The sequence below is a fragment of the Diadema antillarum genome, unplaced genomic scaffold (genome assembly GCF_040938485.1).
Source record: "Diadema antillarum isolate AM-2024a unplaced genomic scaffold, OU_Dant_1.0 seq00000318_RagTag, whole genome shotgun sequence".
Classification (NCBI taxonomy): domain Eukaryota; kingdom Metazoa; phylum Echinodermata; class Echinoidea; order Diadematoida; family Diadematidae; genus Diadema; species Diadema antillarum.
Window position 1 is genome coordinate 174,672 of NW_027271337.1, and position 19,003 is coordinate 193,674.

Below are 19,003 nucleotides of genomic sequence, written 5' to 3' on the forward strand. Positions count from 1 at the left end.
GAGATCAAATACACTTTGTACCTCAGGCCATTTATTTACCTATGAAACCAGTAGTAATGTCCAGGCTTTTTTGTTTGTTTATTTGTATGCTGAAAGATAATAAAATCAATATTTCATGTGAGTTTGAGATTAACAACTTGTTCTTGTTGAATATCCATAATTACATTTGTTATTAATTCACTTTTCATTTTGACTGATCAACCTTATAAAATATTCTGACATTTGCTCATACAGACTGTATATAGTACTTGTTAAACGGTTTTGTCCAGGGCCAAGACAATGGCAGATTTTTATGTTCAAACACAAAGTTTATGTTTTGTTTGTGGCCAGGTTTTTCATAGAGGGGAAAAGAAAAATTGTTGAATGCATTCTATGAACAGTACAAATGCTGCTATGATCAATGTAACATGCTATTTCTCTTTTCCCCCAAAGCATTGCTTTACAGTAGACTCTGAGTTGTGAATTTCATGCTCATGTGTTTTTTCTTTTTCTCTGTCACTCACCCAAACGTATAGCACTGATGCAAATAATGGGAGACTACCCTCTCAGAACACGCGGAGGTGCTGGCCAAGAGAGGGCGATATACGAATGTGTCATCCTCATTATCAAGGTATTTAAAATCAGTTAAGGATATCCCCATAAAAGGGATTTGGACTGCCTGATTTGTATCCACTTTGTTTGTTTCTGTTTTTCTCATCACAGAAGGGTATGTGTAGAAATCTCTTGTCAAGAAATTTTCTAGGGAGAGAATGAGGTGGATTTATGAATGAGCTAATCATTTTGTTTTAAAATGTTTAATTTTTATTTGCTGATTATAATTACAGTATCTTTGTTGCTGCTGATAATTCTTGCAATGTTTTTGCTTGTCATGAATTTTCCTCTAATTTACTCTCACAAGGTGTAGAGAAAATGTGCTTCTGTACAGAGTGTCAATGCTGTTGCTTCATAATTCTGATGAGCGCCCTCTTGTGGGCACTGTGTGTTCAGCTAAACTTTGATCTGGGCACCTGTTGCTATGAAAACAACTTAAACTTTTGCCTGTTTAGTCTTTAAGTCCATATCTGAAATTGGGCAGGTAGTATTCTTATCTTATAAGCTTAAATATCAACATACCATTTTCCCCACTTGAGCAAAAAGGTGATCTCTAGTGAGCAGGGACTCATTGACAAGAAAAGTTTGTCCAACTTCGCGAGAAAGTTGTCTCTTTCATCCAAGGTATGCCTGTGGAGTATTGGGACTAGCGCCCTCTACTGTTAGTGCTGGTCAGTCAAATCCATTTATGCTGTTTCATGGTGGTGTAGTGGCTCCATCTTGAGTAGATTTATCTTCGATTGGTCTGGTTTAGCCTTCTCATATATATATATATATTTTTTTTTGTCCCCGGCGAACGAGTTTGAGCAGGGGACTATGAAACGGGCTCCGTACGTGTGTGTGTCCGTGTGTCCGTCCGTCCGTCCGTGCTAACGAGAGTATGCTTGTGTGGCTAAGAGAACAATAGTGCACAATAGATGGCCTTTATTCCGTCAGGCTTGTGTGGCTAAAATTTTTGCTTGTGTGTCTAGTTTAACAAAAGGGAGAACAAAGGGGTAGACACACAAGTATATCACCGTAAGGTTGTACAAACTGTACGTCCGTGTGTCCGTGTGTCCGTCCGTGTGTGCGTCCGTGTGTGATCAAAATCTTCAATTTGCTACTTCTCTGTCATTTATGAGCCAATTTTGATTCTGTTTGCTTTATATGATAGCACTACATGGGAGCTTTGAAACTTGTACACAGAATTTCATTCGTGACCTTTGACCTTGACCTTTGACCTATATTGTACATTTTGCTACAAAATGCTACTCCTTCGCCATTTCTAACCCGATTTCGATTCCGTTTGCTTTATGTGATGGCACTAGGTGAGGGCTTCAAAACTTCTACACAGAATTTTGACCTTTGACTTATTTTACCTTTGACCTTGATTTTTTGACCTATATTGTACATTTTGCTACAAAATGCTACTCTTTCGCCATTTCTAACCCAATTTCGATTCCATTTGCTTTATGTGATGGCATTAAGTGAGGGCTTCAACACTTCTACACAGAATTTTGACCTTTGACTTCTTTGACCTTTGACCTTGATTTTTTGACCTGTATTGTACATTTTGCTACAAAATGCTACTCCTTCGCCATTTCTAACCCGATTTCGATTCCGTTTGCTTTATGTGATGGCACTAGGTGAGGGCTTCAACACTTCTACACAGAATTTTGACCTTTGACTTCTTTGACCTTTGACCTTGGTTTTTTACCTATATTGCACATTTTGTTACAAAATGCTACTTCCGGCGGGGACATATATTACGCACCGCGTAATTTCTACTTTTCCTTGTTTGTTTTTTTTTTCACAATCTTTACATGTACAAGTATACCGATCATTTCCCCAAAAGACAAATACACGGTACTATTATAGTGGGCAGAGACTCTAAAGAATAGTGTGTAAACCAAATTGTCATTTCCCCGAGTCATTCTTGTGGTCTGTAAACATTATAAGTTTCCATCTCTTTCTGTCAAATTCATCATCAGGTTTGAACTGAACATATGATGGATGATTCTGAGGGGTAGGGCATACACAGTTGTTCTTATAGTTAAGATGGCACTGTGAATATGGGCTCAAATAGCCCAATGTCAATAAATTTAAGATTTTTTCCCCCCTCCAGAGCCTGTAGTTTATTGCATTTAGAAAGCAGAAGAGCAAGGTGAAGAACACTACAAGTTGCTCACGACTGTAGCAGAGATGGCCTTATTGAGCACTGAAGGGAGAAGGGGGGAGGGGTAGGTGTAAGAAATTTGTAAGGCCAAAGGGATACAATTTACATATGTAGCTACTCTATCAAAAGAAATGATTAGATTTTGACCAAGCTGGTCAGGAATCATTCTTAGTTGCAGGTTGATATGATAAAGAACTTGTTCAAATTCCACCCAAATTTCACCAAAAGCCCCAATGGGGGCCCTCATAACTAAAAACTCTTGTTTCTTTGTTTGTGTGCAAAGGTGCCATGTTTTTTGGAACTGAAGAAAATAAATTGTTCATGTACCCACATGATACACTATTTTGTGTAGCTGTCTGTATATTAAAAATATATAAGGGTAAAAAACACAAAAAATCATGGTAGATCCAGGGTGGTCCTTATTGGTGAGAGTACCCTGGTCATTATTTTCTCCTATAAATCAATTCTGCGGAGACTTAGAAGAAATCGTCTTTGATTAGAGAATGCAAAGTTATCCCCAAGGTATGTTGGGGGCCTTGGGGGCAGTTTGTTTTGTTGCTATATGTAACTCTATGTTGTAGGTTGATTTTTTTTTTTTTTAATTCAGGCAAAAACACACAGAAACATCTTACCCAGCAGAGCACGAAAAATTACTTGCACTACAATTTCCGCATTTACAGTATCTTGACTGACAACCAAAGACAACGGAAGATAGGTCACAAAGGATGATAAATGCCACAGAAAGTCTTTGTTATCTTTTACCATGATTACTCACTGTTACTACTCCTGCTTTGTTGTCGTTTTTTGATGAGGATATGATCACAGTTTGAATGCGTAGGAAAGTTCAGGTTTCACTAGTGTGCATCTACACTGTGTTTCCAATCTCCACTCTGCTCAGGCCGGCTACAAGTACCCAGAGCTTCGGGACGAAATCCTGTGCCAGGTCATCAAGCAGGTCACGGACAACAGGAGCCCTAAGAGGTGAGTACAAAGCACGTCTATGACCAACTCATCATTCCTGCCACTCACTAGCCATGTAGCTTGACCCTAGGGGCCATATACGGGTATGGGACACACACAAAGTGTGAAATCAGTGATCAATTGACTGTACATCATTTTCAAGTGCAATGCTGTTCCATGTTCAAATCGACTTTGATAAATCATTCAAATTCCTGAAATTCTTCTATAAATCGTGCTTGTGACAGAATTTTCCTCAAAATCAGACATGACTCTAGAATTTGCAGTTGGAATTTTTTTTTTTTTTTTTGCACCACAGTCATATTATTAGTTGAAAACAAACGGCAATAAATTACTGATATGATGATGCGGTCATATCACTACTCTTTCTATTGTTTGTACACAGAAAAAAAAAAACGCTTTACTTATAGTCAATAATTCATCACCTGCAGCCTCTTCCAGCTAAAAGCTAGTGTTAAAGGAAGGGTCTGTACAGTTCTGGTCTGTCAAAGAGCATGCAATTCTAAGGGGTATCAAAAGTTTATTTGATGAAATTGGTTTTGAAATGGCTGAGATATCCAAAAACAAGGTGAAACAAAGAATCCTAATAAAAGGCGTGGCCTGTCGCCTTCTATTATCACTTTTTTTGATATCTCAGCCATTTGAAAACCAGTTTTCATCAAATAAATGTTGCATTTTTCTTAAAATTACATGCTCTTTCATATTTTTCATTAGAGGTTTCTCATTATCTCACTTAGGAATGTTCAAAACATGAATCCCCACTTCAACCAGTACTGCACAGTCCCTTTAATGGGGAATAATGATGCATGAATATTTGAAACAAAGGATGCATTTTTATATATATATATATATATATATATATTTTTAGCTCACCTGAGCCAAAGGCTCAAGTGAGCTATTGCGATCACCCTTCGTCCGGCGTCCGTCGTGCGTCGTGCGTCGTGCGTCGTCCGTCGTCCGTCGTCCGTCGTCCGTCGTGCGTCGTGCGTAAACTTTTTACATTTTCATCTTCTTCTTGAAAACCCCTAGACCGATTTTCATCAAACTTGGCAGGTAGCATCCCTAGGGGGTTAGGAACTCAATTTGTTAAAATGGGCACCATGCCCCACCCAGGGGGCCCCCAGGGGGGCCCAAACCCCCCAAAATTAAGGAATCTGTAAAAATCTTCTTCTCTAGAACCAGAAGTGATAGAGCTAAGTTAATACTATGAGTTAGTACATTGATGACTGTAGTTTCAAGTTTGTTCATGGCAGAATCAGGGGTGCCCCCCTTGGGACCCAGGGGAGGGGGGTGGGGAAGGGTTCTAATGGGGCCTAAATTGTACATTTTCATCGTCTTCTTGAGAACCCCATGACCCATTTTCACCAAACTTGGCAGGTAGCATCCCTAGGGGGTTAGGAAATCAATTTGTGAAAATGGGCACCATGCCCCACCCAGGGGGCCCCCAGGGGGCCCAAACCCCCCAAAATTAAGGAATATCCGCAAAAATCTTCTTCTCTAGAACCAGAAGTGATAGAGCTAAGTTAATACTATGAGTTAGTACATTGATGACTGTAGTTTCAAGTTTGTTCATGGCAGAATCAGGGGTGCCCCCCTTGGGACCCAGGGGAGGGAGGGGGTGAGGAGGGGTCCTAATGGGGCCTAAATTGTACATTTTTATCTTCTTCTTGAGAACCCCATGACCTATTTTCACCAAACTTGGCAGGTAGCATCCCTAGGGGGTTAGGATCTCAATTTGTTAAAATGGGCACCATGCCCCACCCAGGGGGCCCCCAGGGGTCCCAAATCCCCCAAATGAAGGAATCTTTATAAATCTTCTCTAGAATCAGAAGTTATATATGAGTGAGTACATTAATGACTGTAGTTTCAAGTTTGTTCATAGGAGATCCAGGGGTGCCCCTCTTGGGTAGGGGGGGGGGGGGGTGGTGGTTGGAAGGGTCCAAATGGGGGCCTGAATTGTACATTTTCATCTTCTTCCTGAAAACCTCATGATGGATTTTTGTCAAACTTGGCAGGTAGCATCCCTAGGGGGTCAGGATCTCAATTTATCAAAATGGGCACCATGCCCCACCCAGAGGGCCCCAGGGGGCCCCCAATCCCCCCAAATTAAGGAATCTTAAAAAAATTGGGCCCTTATTGTACATTTTCATCTTCTACTTGAGAATGCCTGGTCAAATTTTGGTAGAGCTGTGAATAATTTAGATTAGTGACTGCGTGAAAGGTGAACTTGCGATACTCAGGTGAGCGCTAGACCCGCGGGTCTCTTGTTTTTTTACACACTGATACATACAATTGTAGGGTAGCGTACATTGTAGGGTCACTGAAAGGACATGCCACATCTACCATGAGTTGGCTAAAAAAAAAAAAAAGGTGAGGGAAGTAATTCAGGAAATGAGCGTCCCTGATTTTTTTCCTCTCTGGAAGGACCTCTTAACCCCCTTCCGGATGGTTGAAGGTTTATGGGTTGTTTTTGGTTTTCTTTTTGTTATTTTTCAAATAAGAAAGTTTCCGGGGATTTGTATGTTGATTAACCCATTGAAGACAGGGTTACTTGGGCAGGTGTATATGGGAAAAGCGTGTTATAGCAGAACAAGTCTGTCCTCAATGGGTTAATGGGGGAATTGTTGTCAGTTTGTGACATCATGCATGGACAATGATATAAAAATAATGTATTAAAGAGAATTCCGCAAATACATTGTATGTCATTTTAGTGAAAAGTACACATTCCATCGTTGTGGTAGTGACATGTTACTAGTGATATTATTCCCCCTGTTTTCTGAAAGAGGTAAATCAAGTACTTTTACATTATGCTAGAAATATGGAAATGTGTTGAATTTTCTTTTATTTTCTTAATATATGCCATCCACGTGCAATGTCATGAAATATTGCAGTCTTCTTGTCCAGCAATGGTGGCAACAAAAACTCTGAAAACTTGTTTTCCACAGATTGTCCGACTTTCCTAAATTTTGTCATTGATAATAATGATAAAAGTTAACAGTGCTTATACCTAATGCATACCAAATAATGTATAATTGATGTGTTCAAGTGATATTGTGGTATTCGTTCAATCCACATATACATGTAGAAAGTATTGGGGTTTTCCATGCAAGGCCTATGCTATCAAGGGCAAATGTTGTTCAAGGGACATCCTCATCTGATAATTGTTCTCCCCCATTTGTGTTTCAGGCAAAGTGCTCAGCAGGGCTGGCGACTGCTGCTCCTTCTGACAGCCTACATGCCTTGCTCCAAAGTCCTTCGGCCCTACCTCTTCCAGTACCTCACGGAGGCAGCTGCCCAGGATGGGCCCAACGTGTACAGCGGCCTGGCAGCCATGTGCGCGCAGAACATGCGCAAGGCGCTGCGCTACGGTGGCCGGCGAGTCATGCCCATCGAGACTGAGGTCACCAACTTACTGGTGAGTATTAAAGGGACTCGGGGGGAAAAAAGGAAACCCCTGAATGTAGCTCCTCCTGTCCATTTCGGCAAACTGCTGCAGTGCTTTTTGACATGCATCACTCATTAGTTCTAAAGTGAGGGCATTGAACGTACACACCAGCAAAAATCAAACTCATCTTGGCTGTTAAACAGCAACAACTTTGTGACAAATGCATAACATCGTTTGAAATAAAGGTATGATACCATGTAGGCTTTATGAGTGATGAGATTGTATAAATCTCTCAATGTCTGGAAAACTGTCTTTTTTACAATACATCTGCCAAATTTGGGTTTATTCCTAACGAACAATGCTAACATCTCACTCAGTGTCTCCAATATAATAAAACCATATGAGCAAGGTTTAGGCAAATTTCAAAGAGTTTACTCGAGTCTTACAATTCCTGTGATTTCATTCTGCTTTTCCCAGGACGGACGGGTGACCAAGCGACAACAGTTCATTCTCCCCGGTGGAGCGCGCACCATGTTAAAGGTCAATGCCAGCACAGTGGTAGCCGACGTACTGGATGCCCTCTGCAGCAGCCTTGGTCTCACCAACGAGGGCGACAGACAAGAGTTTGGCCTATTTGTCATCATAGGCAACAGTACGTATTGAGCCGTCTTTGCACACTCACCAGCTAACAGATTGCTAATTAGAATCCAGTGCCTGGCCATTGACCTTCCCATTTGTTTGATCCTTCTAGAGATTTTTTTCAACCTCAATCTTCATTATGCTATTTTGGTTTTTTTTTTAAAGAAAAGAAGAAATTCCTTTGCAACAACAGCAACAAAACGATACTGTACAGTTGCAAGTACTACTGCATGGTACAGTGTGTTATGGAGCTTCTGCCATATGCTACATCTGGGATAAAGTTAGCGCACATCAGCAATTCTGATATTTTTCTGGTGTATTCTCATTTCTTATTCCAAGACATCCCTGGTTCGACGTTTTCCCCAAACACTATTGAGGTTCGTAGAGCACGAAAATAAACATTAATGCATGTACGATGTAAAATTCAGAAGTTATGACAAATGGTGTGACCTATTTTTTTTTTTAGACCAATATATCACTACGTTTTGAAGTACAGATTTAATGGTTGAGCAATGTGCTGATTAATGCTTGATGTGATTCAAGGTGAAGTTCACTGTGTTTTGTTCCAAAGTACAGAAAAAAAGGCTTAAAATAAGTATGGTAACAAAATTCATTTTGACAAAAATGAGCGTCATTATGACAGTCAGTATGAAATATTATTATGCTTGCATTTTTAATGTAAAGTTATTGTTTTTCTATATTTTTGCGTTTTTCTTTCTTTTTAGGGTATTGTTTTGATGTGAGTCACCTCCATGCAAAAATCTAAGCTGTGAGGCCTGATACCAAGACAAAATAGCACTTACTTACAGTATTTCACTACTTGTGTAACTATCTGGTGAAACAGCCCTCTATAATCTGTGTTTCAGCATGCAGTGCAATATGACAATATTCTTATCTATATGACTATAGATTTGTATGTCATGTTTTGGTTTAACACTATCAAACGCAGCCTTTCCAATCTGTTGAGTGTTTGCTGCAAAGTGATAAGGAATTTGCAGGAAGTGTTTTTATTTATAGCATACAGTAGATAAATTTGTGTAATGTTGATATTATCTGTCACTTACATCATATCTACTAAAGATGTAAAGTTATTTTGATATGAAACTCCTGAATTTATTCTGTAGCACATTACACTAAACAGTTCCCTGCTACCCTTGAATCCACTCTTATTCAGTTACATTATGAGAATAGTTGCTGTAGAAGCAATCTGGAAATTGATTCCAATTGGCCAGGAAAAGTGCTACATGTCTACGTCACATGACCAATTTGCTATGTCTTTAGAAGATGTGAAGTTATTCGTTTCAATGCAAATAAAGATAAAACTGACCAGAAAGATGTATAGTTTAGATGAAAATTGAGCAAAGGGTTTTGCTCCATCAGGATATGAACCTGACACCTCCGGATTTCTAAATTTTTGCTCTGTCAACTGAGGTATAGAAGGCCCTAATGTGGTGTTCATGCCAGAAACCCTTTAATCTCAATGCTTGAATAGTCAGAAGCTTATGAAAACCTGACATAAACCTGAAGGGTAGATATCAACTTGGGAGATATATGCAATGGGTCACTGAAGTGATACAGCTTTTTGAATCTTCATTAATACAAAGAAAAGGAAACTGACCAGAAAGATATATAATATAGATGAAAATTGAGCAAAGAAAACTGGGGTTGAACCTGAGACCTCTGGATTGCTAGACACGGTGCTCTGCCCACTGCTGTTAAGATATTACAACTTGACACCCACCAATCTATGCCATAACATTTTACACTGAACAGCTCATTTGAACATGGAAATAGATGATTTGAGGAATGTGTGAGTAGTTAGTACACAAGTGATCAGGAATTTGTTCCAACTGGCCAAGAAAATACAGATGAAAAAGAGAATAAAAGTACATTTATGACGTCTTTGGTAGATGTGAGGTCATTACAACTTGACAATCACCACTACAATCTGTAACACTTTACACTTAATGGCTTACTTGAACATTGCAATACTGGTGCATACATGGAACTTGAAGAATATGTGAGGTTTTTCTTAACAAATGATCAAGAATCTTTTGTAACTGGAAGTGGTTATATCTATATCATGTAACCCTTGGGGCTTGTCTTTAGGAGATGTGAAGTCATTGTAGCGTGACACAAGGCAGTTTATTCCATGACACTTTACACTTAACACCCTACTTTAACAATGAAAGAGATAATGTGTGGTGTGTGTGATTGTTTTGTTTTTATTTTTTGTTTCATTGGCCAGCATGAGGGTGTTTGAGCATGGCACAGGCTTAGCTTTCATCGTATGACCTTTACATTGCGTCTTCATGAGATGTGAACTCAGTGTCAAAGGTCATGTCTGGTCATGTGATAGAGTTTAACCACAAGAATCCTGGTAGACAAATAATTTTCACACAGTAACACCAGATAGTTTTTGATCCACTTTGGGATCTCCATGCTATGGTGCTGTCCAAGGTCACATGCTTAAGTCAAAGGTCAATACAGGCCACACGTTAAAGTCCTCTGGCACGAAGCCTTTTTAGAATGTCCTCACGCTGTTTGGAAAACAAAGTGTGAGAGAACCAAAGCTGAGTGCATCAGCACAAAATCTTTTTGAGATCTACGATTGTGATTATAAATCATAACTAGGGAGACTATATCCCAGAAATTAATCCCACTGACTAATTTAGATAGTTACTTCGACAAATGGAACTGCTTAATTCGCCCTTGACCGGCAGTGAGAAATGGGTACTCATATGCATTTCAGGAATTCTGGAATTCAAGTGTAAGTTAACCCTGTGTGTTTTGAGTGCTGATTGGCACAGAAAGCCCATAGTATTGTCCGCTGTCCCTGGCGCAGAAAGGGTTAAAGACTTCTGAAAGATCTCAAAAGACCCTCTGGCCTAGTATGGGCTCTCACTGTAGGCTTTACTAGTCTCTATTAATGGCCCTCTGCCTACTCCTTGCAGTCACTACAGCAGGAGGGTCTTGGACAAAGGCTAACTGGCAAGACTCTCTTTTGACAAGTAACTATGCACTTGGGACAGAAATATCATCTTTTTTATGCATAATTAGATTTCTAAAAGTTTCTCACACTCTCTGCTGAATATGGTAATGATTACCATTGCTATGAAAATGTGCAGAGTTATGTATGCTTAATGCTTTGAGCCACAGACTTAACTACCATGCCTTTTGCACACTTCTTCGTGATTTTCTCAAGTTTGCTCTATTCATCCATTCCCATGAAAATGTTCACCCTGGGTGTCTCCCTGGTGGGCAAGGTGCAGTCTGGAAATTGCCTTGTTTTATTATACGTAGTCAAATGATAACTATCACATCCAAGCTTGGAAGCCCAAGAGTAGTTGTAAGTTGTTTGTAGTTGCAAAACTCTCCCCACAAGAGTTACGCATTTCTGATGCATTATAAGTTTGATACCAAGCTACTTTGGCATCATTGATTTTTCAGAGAAAAGGGTCAGGCTGTGGAATGAATAGCTTTAATGGACAGAAAATGCTGTTACAGTGTGATGATAAAGACCGGGAGGGGAGGGCATACAGAGAAAATTGCAATGATTTGAAAAGGTATTGAAAGATGTCAGTCTTTAGGTGCAAAGGACTTTAACCTTCCCAAACTAGTGTGTTATACCCTGAGATGTATATTCCCTGGAACATTCTGATGAACTCTCCTGTTTTATAATGCCAGTTTGAATACTAAAGTAGCTCAGAAATGCATGCTTCGAATTCAAAGTTTATAGGTACAATGTAGCCACTTTCACAGCATCATCATCAAGCCCACAACATGCATAGTACACTGTCATTAGTGGTACAGTGTACATGTCATCTGCTGAGACAGAAGTTTTACACAGGTGGTCCTATTCTTTCAATTGCTTCCTTCCAGAGCACAACGAGACCATGCTCCAGCAGAATGACTACATCATGGACGTGTCCACCCACATGGAACAGATGGGCGTCGGCTTTGTGCTGCTCTTCCGGCGCATTCTCTGGATGCGCCCCCTGCGACTGGAGAATGAGGACCTTGTGTCCATCGTCTACAGCCAGGTATGTCTGAAGGGCGCAGATGTTATGTAATGTTAAGTGTGGCTGCACTAGTGGATATGCACACTGCCTGAGAGAGGAGAATGTGTCTGATGGGGCTCCATGACATTTTCTCCTGCAACATTTGCTGCCATGAAAAATCTGCATGCTGAGCCAAACATAAATTCTACCCACAGACACAACCCTAACCCTAATCCTATTTCTGACATCAAACTAAACCTAAAACCCTATCATGACCCTAAACCTAACCCGAGAGAATAAGACCGGAGCAATTGTTGCAGGAGCAAATTTTGTGTCTTTGTGTGAAGGAGTGGGTTCAGAGAGATTACCATGTGAGTGTCTGATGAATACAAGATTGTTGAACAAGGAGCTTTGAAGAACCAAAGCAGTCAGGTAAGATTCTGTTGTTGTCGTGTTGTTCTTGTTGATGTCAGTCATGCCATACCAAGTACCAAATGAATTTCATTCGTATATATTATTCATGGTTAATTCAGAGATTATGGATGCCAGCCAGATGCTGCTTTTTCATCCCCTTACATAGAATGCGTGCCGCCCAAGAAAAAGTCACAATATATAACCAACAATAATTGGCACACATTAACATGTGTATTACTAGAAGCATACACATCCAAGGCAGTAGGCCCTACAGGAGTTTGAGATTATGTTGTTACATGATGACATTAAGCTTAAACATGGGTGTGTGTCACAAGTAGAGTGAGTCACTGGTCCTGCTTTGTATTCTTAGTTCCTGTTTTGTCTCTTTGAATCAAGGAAGTGATCACAAAATGTAGTGCTTTCACATGTGGCAAACTAATCAGGATCAGAATATGGGTTCTGTTTTTATTATCCTTGCCCAAACAGGGGGTTTCACAATTTGCAGTAAAGCAAATACATGACCTCCCAAACCACATCCAATAGAAATGCTGAATGTTTACAAAACATTACCTTATCAATGACAAGCTATGTGCTGGAATGAAAAGTGTCGGATAGATTGAAATTAGTCATTACTATGTAGATGTGGCACACGAAGATATCTCATAATTCTCTCCAACTCGATTTCTATGATATCTCTAGGTCCGTCAGGATTACATCGCTGGCCACCTGGTCATTCTTGAAGACGGTCAGCTACAGGACGACATGATTTCATCCATCATCCACCTGGCAGCCCTCCAGATTAAAGCTAATGATCAGGTTCAGCTCCCAACCCAGTAAGTGTCAGTCAGGACAAACCCTGGCAATTAATTCCACCATCCCCTCCCCCTCCTTCTTGGATCGTATATAACTATGTTAATGCTCCCCCCTCCAAAAAAGAAAGAAAGAAAGAAAAACAAACAAACCAACCAAAACAAAACAACGGACTTCAGCCACAAAACATTAGATTCTCATTGGGTCTGATAATGCGGGGTTCTTTTTTTTTTTTGGGGGGGGGGGGGGAGATGTCAACATTGTCGCTTTCAGTTTGTTGCCATTTTCCAAGGAATAATAATCTTTATTCTGATGAAATATCAAGTCTGGAAGGGGAAAAATTTTTTGAAGACATAATTTCTTTTGTGAGATATTATTTTCTATTCTATTATAAATATTTGCTACTACCAATAAGATTAATGTAAAAAAGAAGGCATATGTATGCAAAGTGTGAGACTATTCCAGTAATCTTGTGATGGTGTTTTAATTCCATTGTTCTCTCACTTTGCTTGCTTCTCCTGCAGAAAGGACATCAACCTGGTGCTACCCTACAATGTAAAGGACAAGCAGCAGCCCCAGAAGTGGCTCAACGCACTCCACGCCACCCTCAGCGACCTGCACGACATGACCCCAGCCCAAGCGCGGGCCCGCTTCGTGGGCGTGCTCCAGAGGTGGCGCCTCTTCGGCTGCAGTTTCTTCCCGGTCAGGATGCGCAGCGCCGCCAGTCCCAGTGAACCGCGCCTCCTGGCGATCAACAAGGAAGGGTTCTACGTCCTTAAGGACCACACCCATGTGAGTAATTGTTACAAGGATGACATTTTCTTTTTCCCTTTGACCCGTTGAGGACAAGTCCCGAGTATGCTCGGGCAAGGGTCTGTGGGAAATACGTGTTGTAGCAAAATCAGCTAGTCCTCGATGGGTTTAACGACCTGGTAGCATGGGGAAACATGGGTAGTTCAATTGAACTGATCTTCATTCACTGCACATTAGGGTACATTTTAGAAAGCGAGAATAGCACCTGTTAGCCGTATGTCAGTGAATATCTGCACTAAAGTGTATACACATTTGTGACATTCCAACTCAAGTCGTGATTCTTCAGCTGTGTGTGTACATGTACAAGTACTTACTGTAAAACATGATATTTTTTCGTGGTATGAAATTTTTGCAAATTGGAGGCGACGGCCTTTTTCGCAGCATGAAATTTTTGCGAGTTGCCTCTAACATTCAGTGCAGATAGTGTAGACAAGAACTTTCTCGTACATTTTAATTTTGCAACTCTTGGCTCTCGTAAAATATGCGAAATTGAAATGCACACAAACATTCCACGTTTTACAGTGCATGACATAGAGATCAGTGATAAAAGCCCTACGCAATTTGTTTGGGAGATTCTCGAATATATTCGAACTGGGCCGGCCTTTCCATCTCCATGGTATCCCCACACTACCAGGTCTTTAAGGGGGAATGGAGGAGGGTAAGAGGACAACAACTTCAAGGGCAAGCTTGATTAAAGCTATCTCGGTCAGGTGACCTTGATGTCACATGACAAGTACTGTATACACCAAATATTTCACGAGATTTTTATTTTTGCATATTTCATGAGTCAGGTGCTATTCGTGAATTCAAAGACACACAAAAATGTTGACTCTGATCCAGATATAAATATGACATGCATGTGTACATTTTTGTGTTCAGCACTGTACTCCATGATCGCAAATCTAACCACTCGCAAAATTGTTTGGAAGTCCCGATTCACAGAATTTTAGACTCGCTGAATATATGGCATATATACAGTACTCTTTTTATTCGTCACATGCTTGTACAAGTATTTCAAGCTTCTACTCAAAAGCAGATCTGTATCAGTATGTGCGAAGTACTGTGCCATAAAGACAGAATTTTATTCACACACATCGTCAAAGACTTAGACAGGATATTTTGAAAACCTTTACTGAAAAGAGCGGGGATTTTACCTTCTTGTTTGTTAACTCAACACAGTTTTTCATGAGTGATCTCTTACTCTGATTAACTTGACTGTACATTAAATTGATTGTTGTAGCTGAGAAGCTGATATTACGGGAATCATAACTTTCAAGATAGATGTGTAATTTTCCTTGTCCTCACATATCCCATCTTAGCATAAATGGTACTGTACGTGCAGCTAGTTAAGATGTGAGACATCAGGTAAAGTGGCAATGCAGGAAAGTGTGTTGGCATAATTTTGGAAAATACATCCATTAAGATCTGTTAGAAAAAACTTTTTATGCTGCTTAAAGGTCCTGTTTACCTTTGGGAGCAGTGATTTTAAAATGTTAGAGAAATCACTTTTGATGCATATATATAGGTCAGTTGTGTCACAAAACTTCCGACCATATAAAATGTTTGCAATAGAGCTTAAAATATAAGGAGATATCACTATTTTTCTCATTAAACCGTAACTGTAGACGGTTTAGTCAGGAGACATTTTTATTACAACTATTGTTCACATTTTGTATATTCAAAAATACTTAACATGGATTATACTGTTTCATATTTTTACATTGGTTGTTTCTATCCCTAACTCACATTTTAGAACTATTTGAAGCGCTAATGCTGGGTGTTTGTTTCGTCTGCAAATGTGACCGTGCACCTCAAAACGAACATAAAGTCGCACACATTAATTTTGCGTGAGGACTGAAAATACGTGAAATGGGTCAACCTAGCCGAACTTGACTTTTTCATATTTTCTGAAAGAGCGGGTCTTCTTTTACATTATGCTAAAATTTGGTATCATTAAACGGGCAGTAAAGTGTGTTTTTTAGCAGTTTATCTCGAACATTTTTGGTAGAATAGTGAGATTAGGTGTGTCTGTAGAATCCCTTTTTCATTTCTGAAAAACCTTGTCCGCACTCTTCACTTTCAACTGTAATAACTTTTGAAAAGATAGGGCTACTGCTTTAGAAATTGGCATTAATTATGGACAGAATGTGTTAATGAGGCATGTTTAATTTCAGTTTAATCTGATAATCCCTTCATTGTTGTTACTCTGGTGGTTTACTTCCTGTCTTTTGTCCCATTCATCGCACAGTCAGCACGGTTTGGTAAAGATTAAGCGCTTGAATAGACACTGTACTTCAGAGCCTCTTTTCTCAGTTCACACTTTTCCTGAGTTTGTGCTTTCTTTCCCATATTTAGATAGGTTAGGAGAGTCCATTTGATTTGAGTTATACATCATTTTAAAGCTTAAAGTCTGCTCTTTCAGAATATGGTCTTAACTAAAAATTCATGTCTGGTGACTTTTTGTTTGTTTTGAGGTGCAGGGTCACAAATGGTAAATTATGCCTTTAAGCCATGCAAAAAGGCAGCAATGGTACATATGTCATGGAATAAGGTCAGCATTGTTGGCAAAAGTGTAAGATTAGAAAAAGAATGCACAGTAAAAGAAATTTAAGAGAGAGAGAGAGAGAGAGAGTATCTTTGACTGAGACTGCAGGTTTTGCAATTTAGGGTTATCAATTTATAATGCTTGTAACAATTGCAACTGACCACAGTTCCTCAATAGTGTATTTTCTTCTCCTTCACACACACAAAACCATATAGGAGATTCTTCAGCACGTCTCCCTTGGTGAGATAGTCTCAAGCCGCAGACTGAAATCTCACGATGGGGTGGTGTACTTTGATGTGAAGCATGGTGACCTAATGATGCAGAAGGTGTCTCGATTTGAGACTAATCAGGTGAGCATACAGTACTCTCTCCAAAGATCCTCTTGACTGAAAGAATAATCATTTCCTCTTGAATCAAAGTAAACATGTGCATGGTGTTTTGTGCGCATGTGATGGCTTGTGTGTGTGCATGTGCCTGCTTGTGTGTGTGCATGTGAATGCTTGTGTGTGTGCATGTGAATGCTTGTGTGTGTGCATGTGAATGCTTGTGTATGTGCATGTGCATGCTGTGCTTGTGTGTGTGCATGTGCATGCTTGTGTGTGTGCATGTGATATGTTTCTATGTGAAGCAGACTGTATGTATTTCCAAAGAATTCAAGGGACTGTAGAGAGCTGGTTGAGGTGGGGATTCATGTTTTGAACATTCCTTAGTGAGATAATGAAAAACCAGAGACTCCAACTCTCCCGTCGCCGAAAACCCATTTTTGCAAAATCTCCCGTTCTTCCGCTTGAGATTTAATTTTTCCCGCCCTGGCTCTTTGTCTCCCGTTGGAACTTACTTCTATCGTATGTTGAAAAAATAAGCCTTAGATAGCACCAGAGAGCATCTAGAACTGTAGGAACTTCGTACTTCGCACACATCAACTTTGAGTCTCCCGTTTGCTAGGGGTTTCAGGCGGGAGAATCTCCAGATCAGATGGTGCTTTGGGTTGGAGTCTCTGAAAAACCTCTCATGAAATATGAAAGAGCATGTAATTTTAAGAAGGATTCAACGTTTATTTGATGAAAATTGGTTTCCAAATGGCTGAGATACATGTATCCAAAAAAGTGCTAATAACAAAAGGCGACATGCCACCACTTTATTAGGATCTCTTTGTTTCACCATGTTTTTGGATATCTCAGCCATTTCAAAACCGATTTTCATCGAATAAACTTTTGATACCCCTTAGAACTGTATGCTCATGCTCATGCTCATAGAGTGGTTTCTGAATACAGTTCGACCTCGATTATCCGGCCTCCTGTTATCCGGAAATCTCTATTATCCGGACGCGTCCACGCAGTGAAGGACTTATTTTTTTCATCCAAAAATTGAGAGAAAAAAAAAACCAGTGACTTGAACATCTTTTCGTGGATCTATTTCATTAATTTCATAAGATGTGCATGATAGGTTTCTCAATATCTAACGAGGTACATAAAACATCTATGATTTTCACCTAAAATTATACTTTATTTTGTGAAGAAGGGACTACAATTTTGCGCAGACTAGCATAGATTACACCACCGTTGCGGGGTACGCTACCTGCCTAGCTGCCAGTGCACTGGGATGGCAGCTTGGACGGCAGCTACATACATTAACATTGTGTCTCCCATATCCGGCCGATTCGCTTATCCGGATGAGTGCCGGTCCCGACATGGCCGGATAATCGAGGTCGAACTGTATCTTGCAAAACGTTAAAAGCTACAATGTAAATCCTCACCTCGACCAGAACTGTACACACCCTTTAAGCTTGGAAGACAATCTTCAGTGAATTTGGCTGTTGACAGCAGTCTTTTGGTAGATGTAGGAATCAGTTGCTCTGTGAATAAATGTGCGCACAATTTTTTTTTAACATCACTACAAGATGGACTGTCATAAAGAGGATCAATCTGTTGTTTTACAGAAAAAAAAAGAATATAGCGCGATCATATTTTTGGCTGACAGGTCTAATCAGCTTAAATGCCTCTAACCCCATCGGGTGCTAGAGGCATTTTGTCGTTCATTCATCTGTCCCATATCTTGCTATTCTGATTTTAGTAAAAAAAACAAAAAACAAAAAACTGCTTGATAGATTTCCTTGGTACACAGCCCAGGTAGGCTGCATGCGGTATAAATTCTACGATTAGATGCTGAGAAAATCCCCTCAGTTAAAAGGTTAACCCTTTTCACCCTTTCTGCCAGCTTTCTAAATCTTTTGTAGCATCTTCCACAAGTAGAACCTCATGTCATTCTTGGGGTCACCTCCTTCATTTGTGTACATCAACCATAAATCCATTTCCCAAAGTTCATGCACAGCAACACCAAATTTGCCATTACCCCTCTTCCCACACACACACCACATGGATCTAACTCATTCACCGAACGGCACTACTCGTTCCAACCAGGTAACAATAGGGGCGCTGTGGCATATTGGATAAGTCTCCCAACCAGGACACAGGTTCACTTCCTGCCTACATTGTATCAGTGCTTACAGTGTATGTCCTTGGACAAGAATATGCTTTTACCCACCATGTCCCTGGGTGTATACATGTGAATGGATACTTGACAATTAATGCTAGGGTAATTATAATGGCAGGGCCCTCTGGTAGAGCAGTGGCAACACTGAAGAGGCTATCCTGCATTGGTAAATGTTTTAG

At 40.1% G+C, this 19,003-nt stretch overlaps 1 protein-coding gene across 1 annotated transcript in view; it reads left to right on the top strand.

The window, feature by feature from the left end:
* Positions 1-19,003, top strand: part of LOC139730500 (unconventional myosin-XV-like) — a 144,283-nt gene that overhangs the window by 118,656 nt on the left and 6,624 nt on the right. Inside the window, exons 43-50 of the mRNA XM_071641340.1 lie at positions 516-610; positions 3,645-3,727; positions 6,911-7,139; positions 7,587-7,761; positions 11,631-11,791; positions 12,863-12,996; positions 13,498-13,765; positions 16,547-16,681. Coding sequence (XP_071497441.1) covers positions 516-610; positions 3,645-3,727; positions 6,911-7,139; positions 7,587-7,761; positions 11,631-11,791; positions 12,863-12,996; positions 13,498-13,765; positions 16,547-16,681 — 1,280 coding nt within the window. The remainder of the gene's footprint in view (positions 1-515; positions 611-3,644; positions 3,728-6,910; positions 7,140-7,586; positions 7,762-11,630; positions 11,792-12,862; positions 12,997-13,497; positions 13,766-16,546; positions 16,682-19,003) is intronic.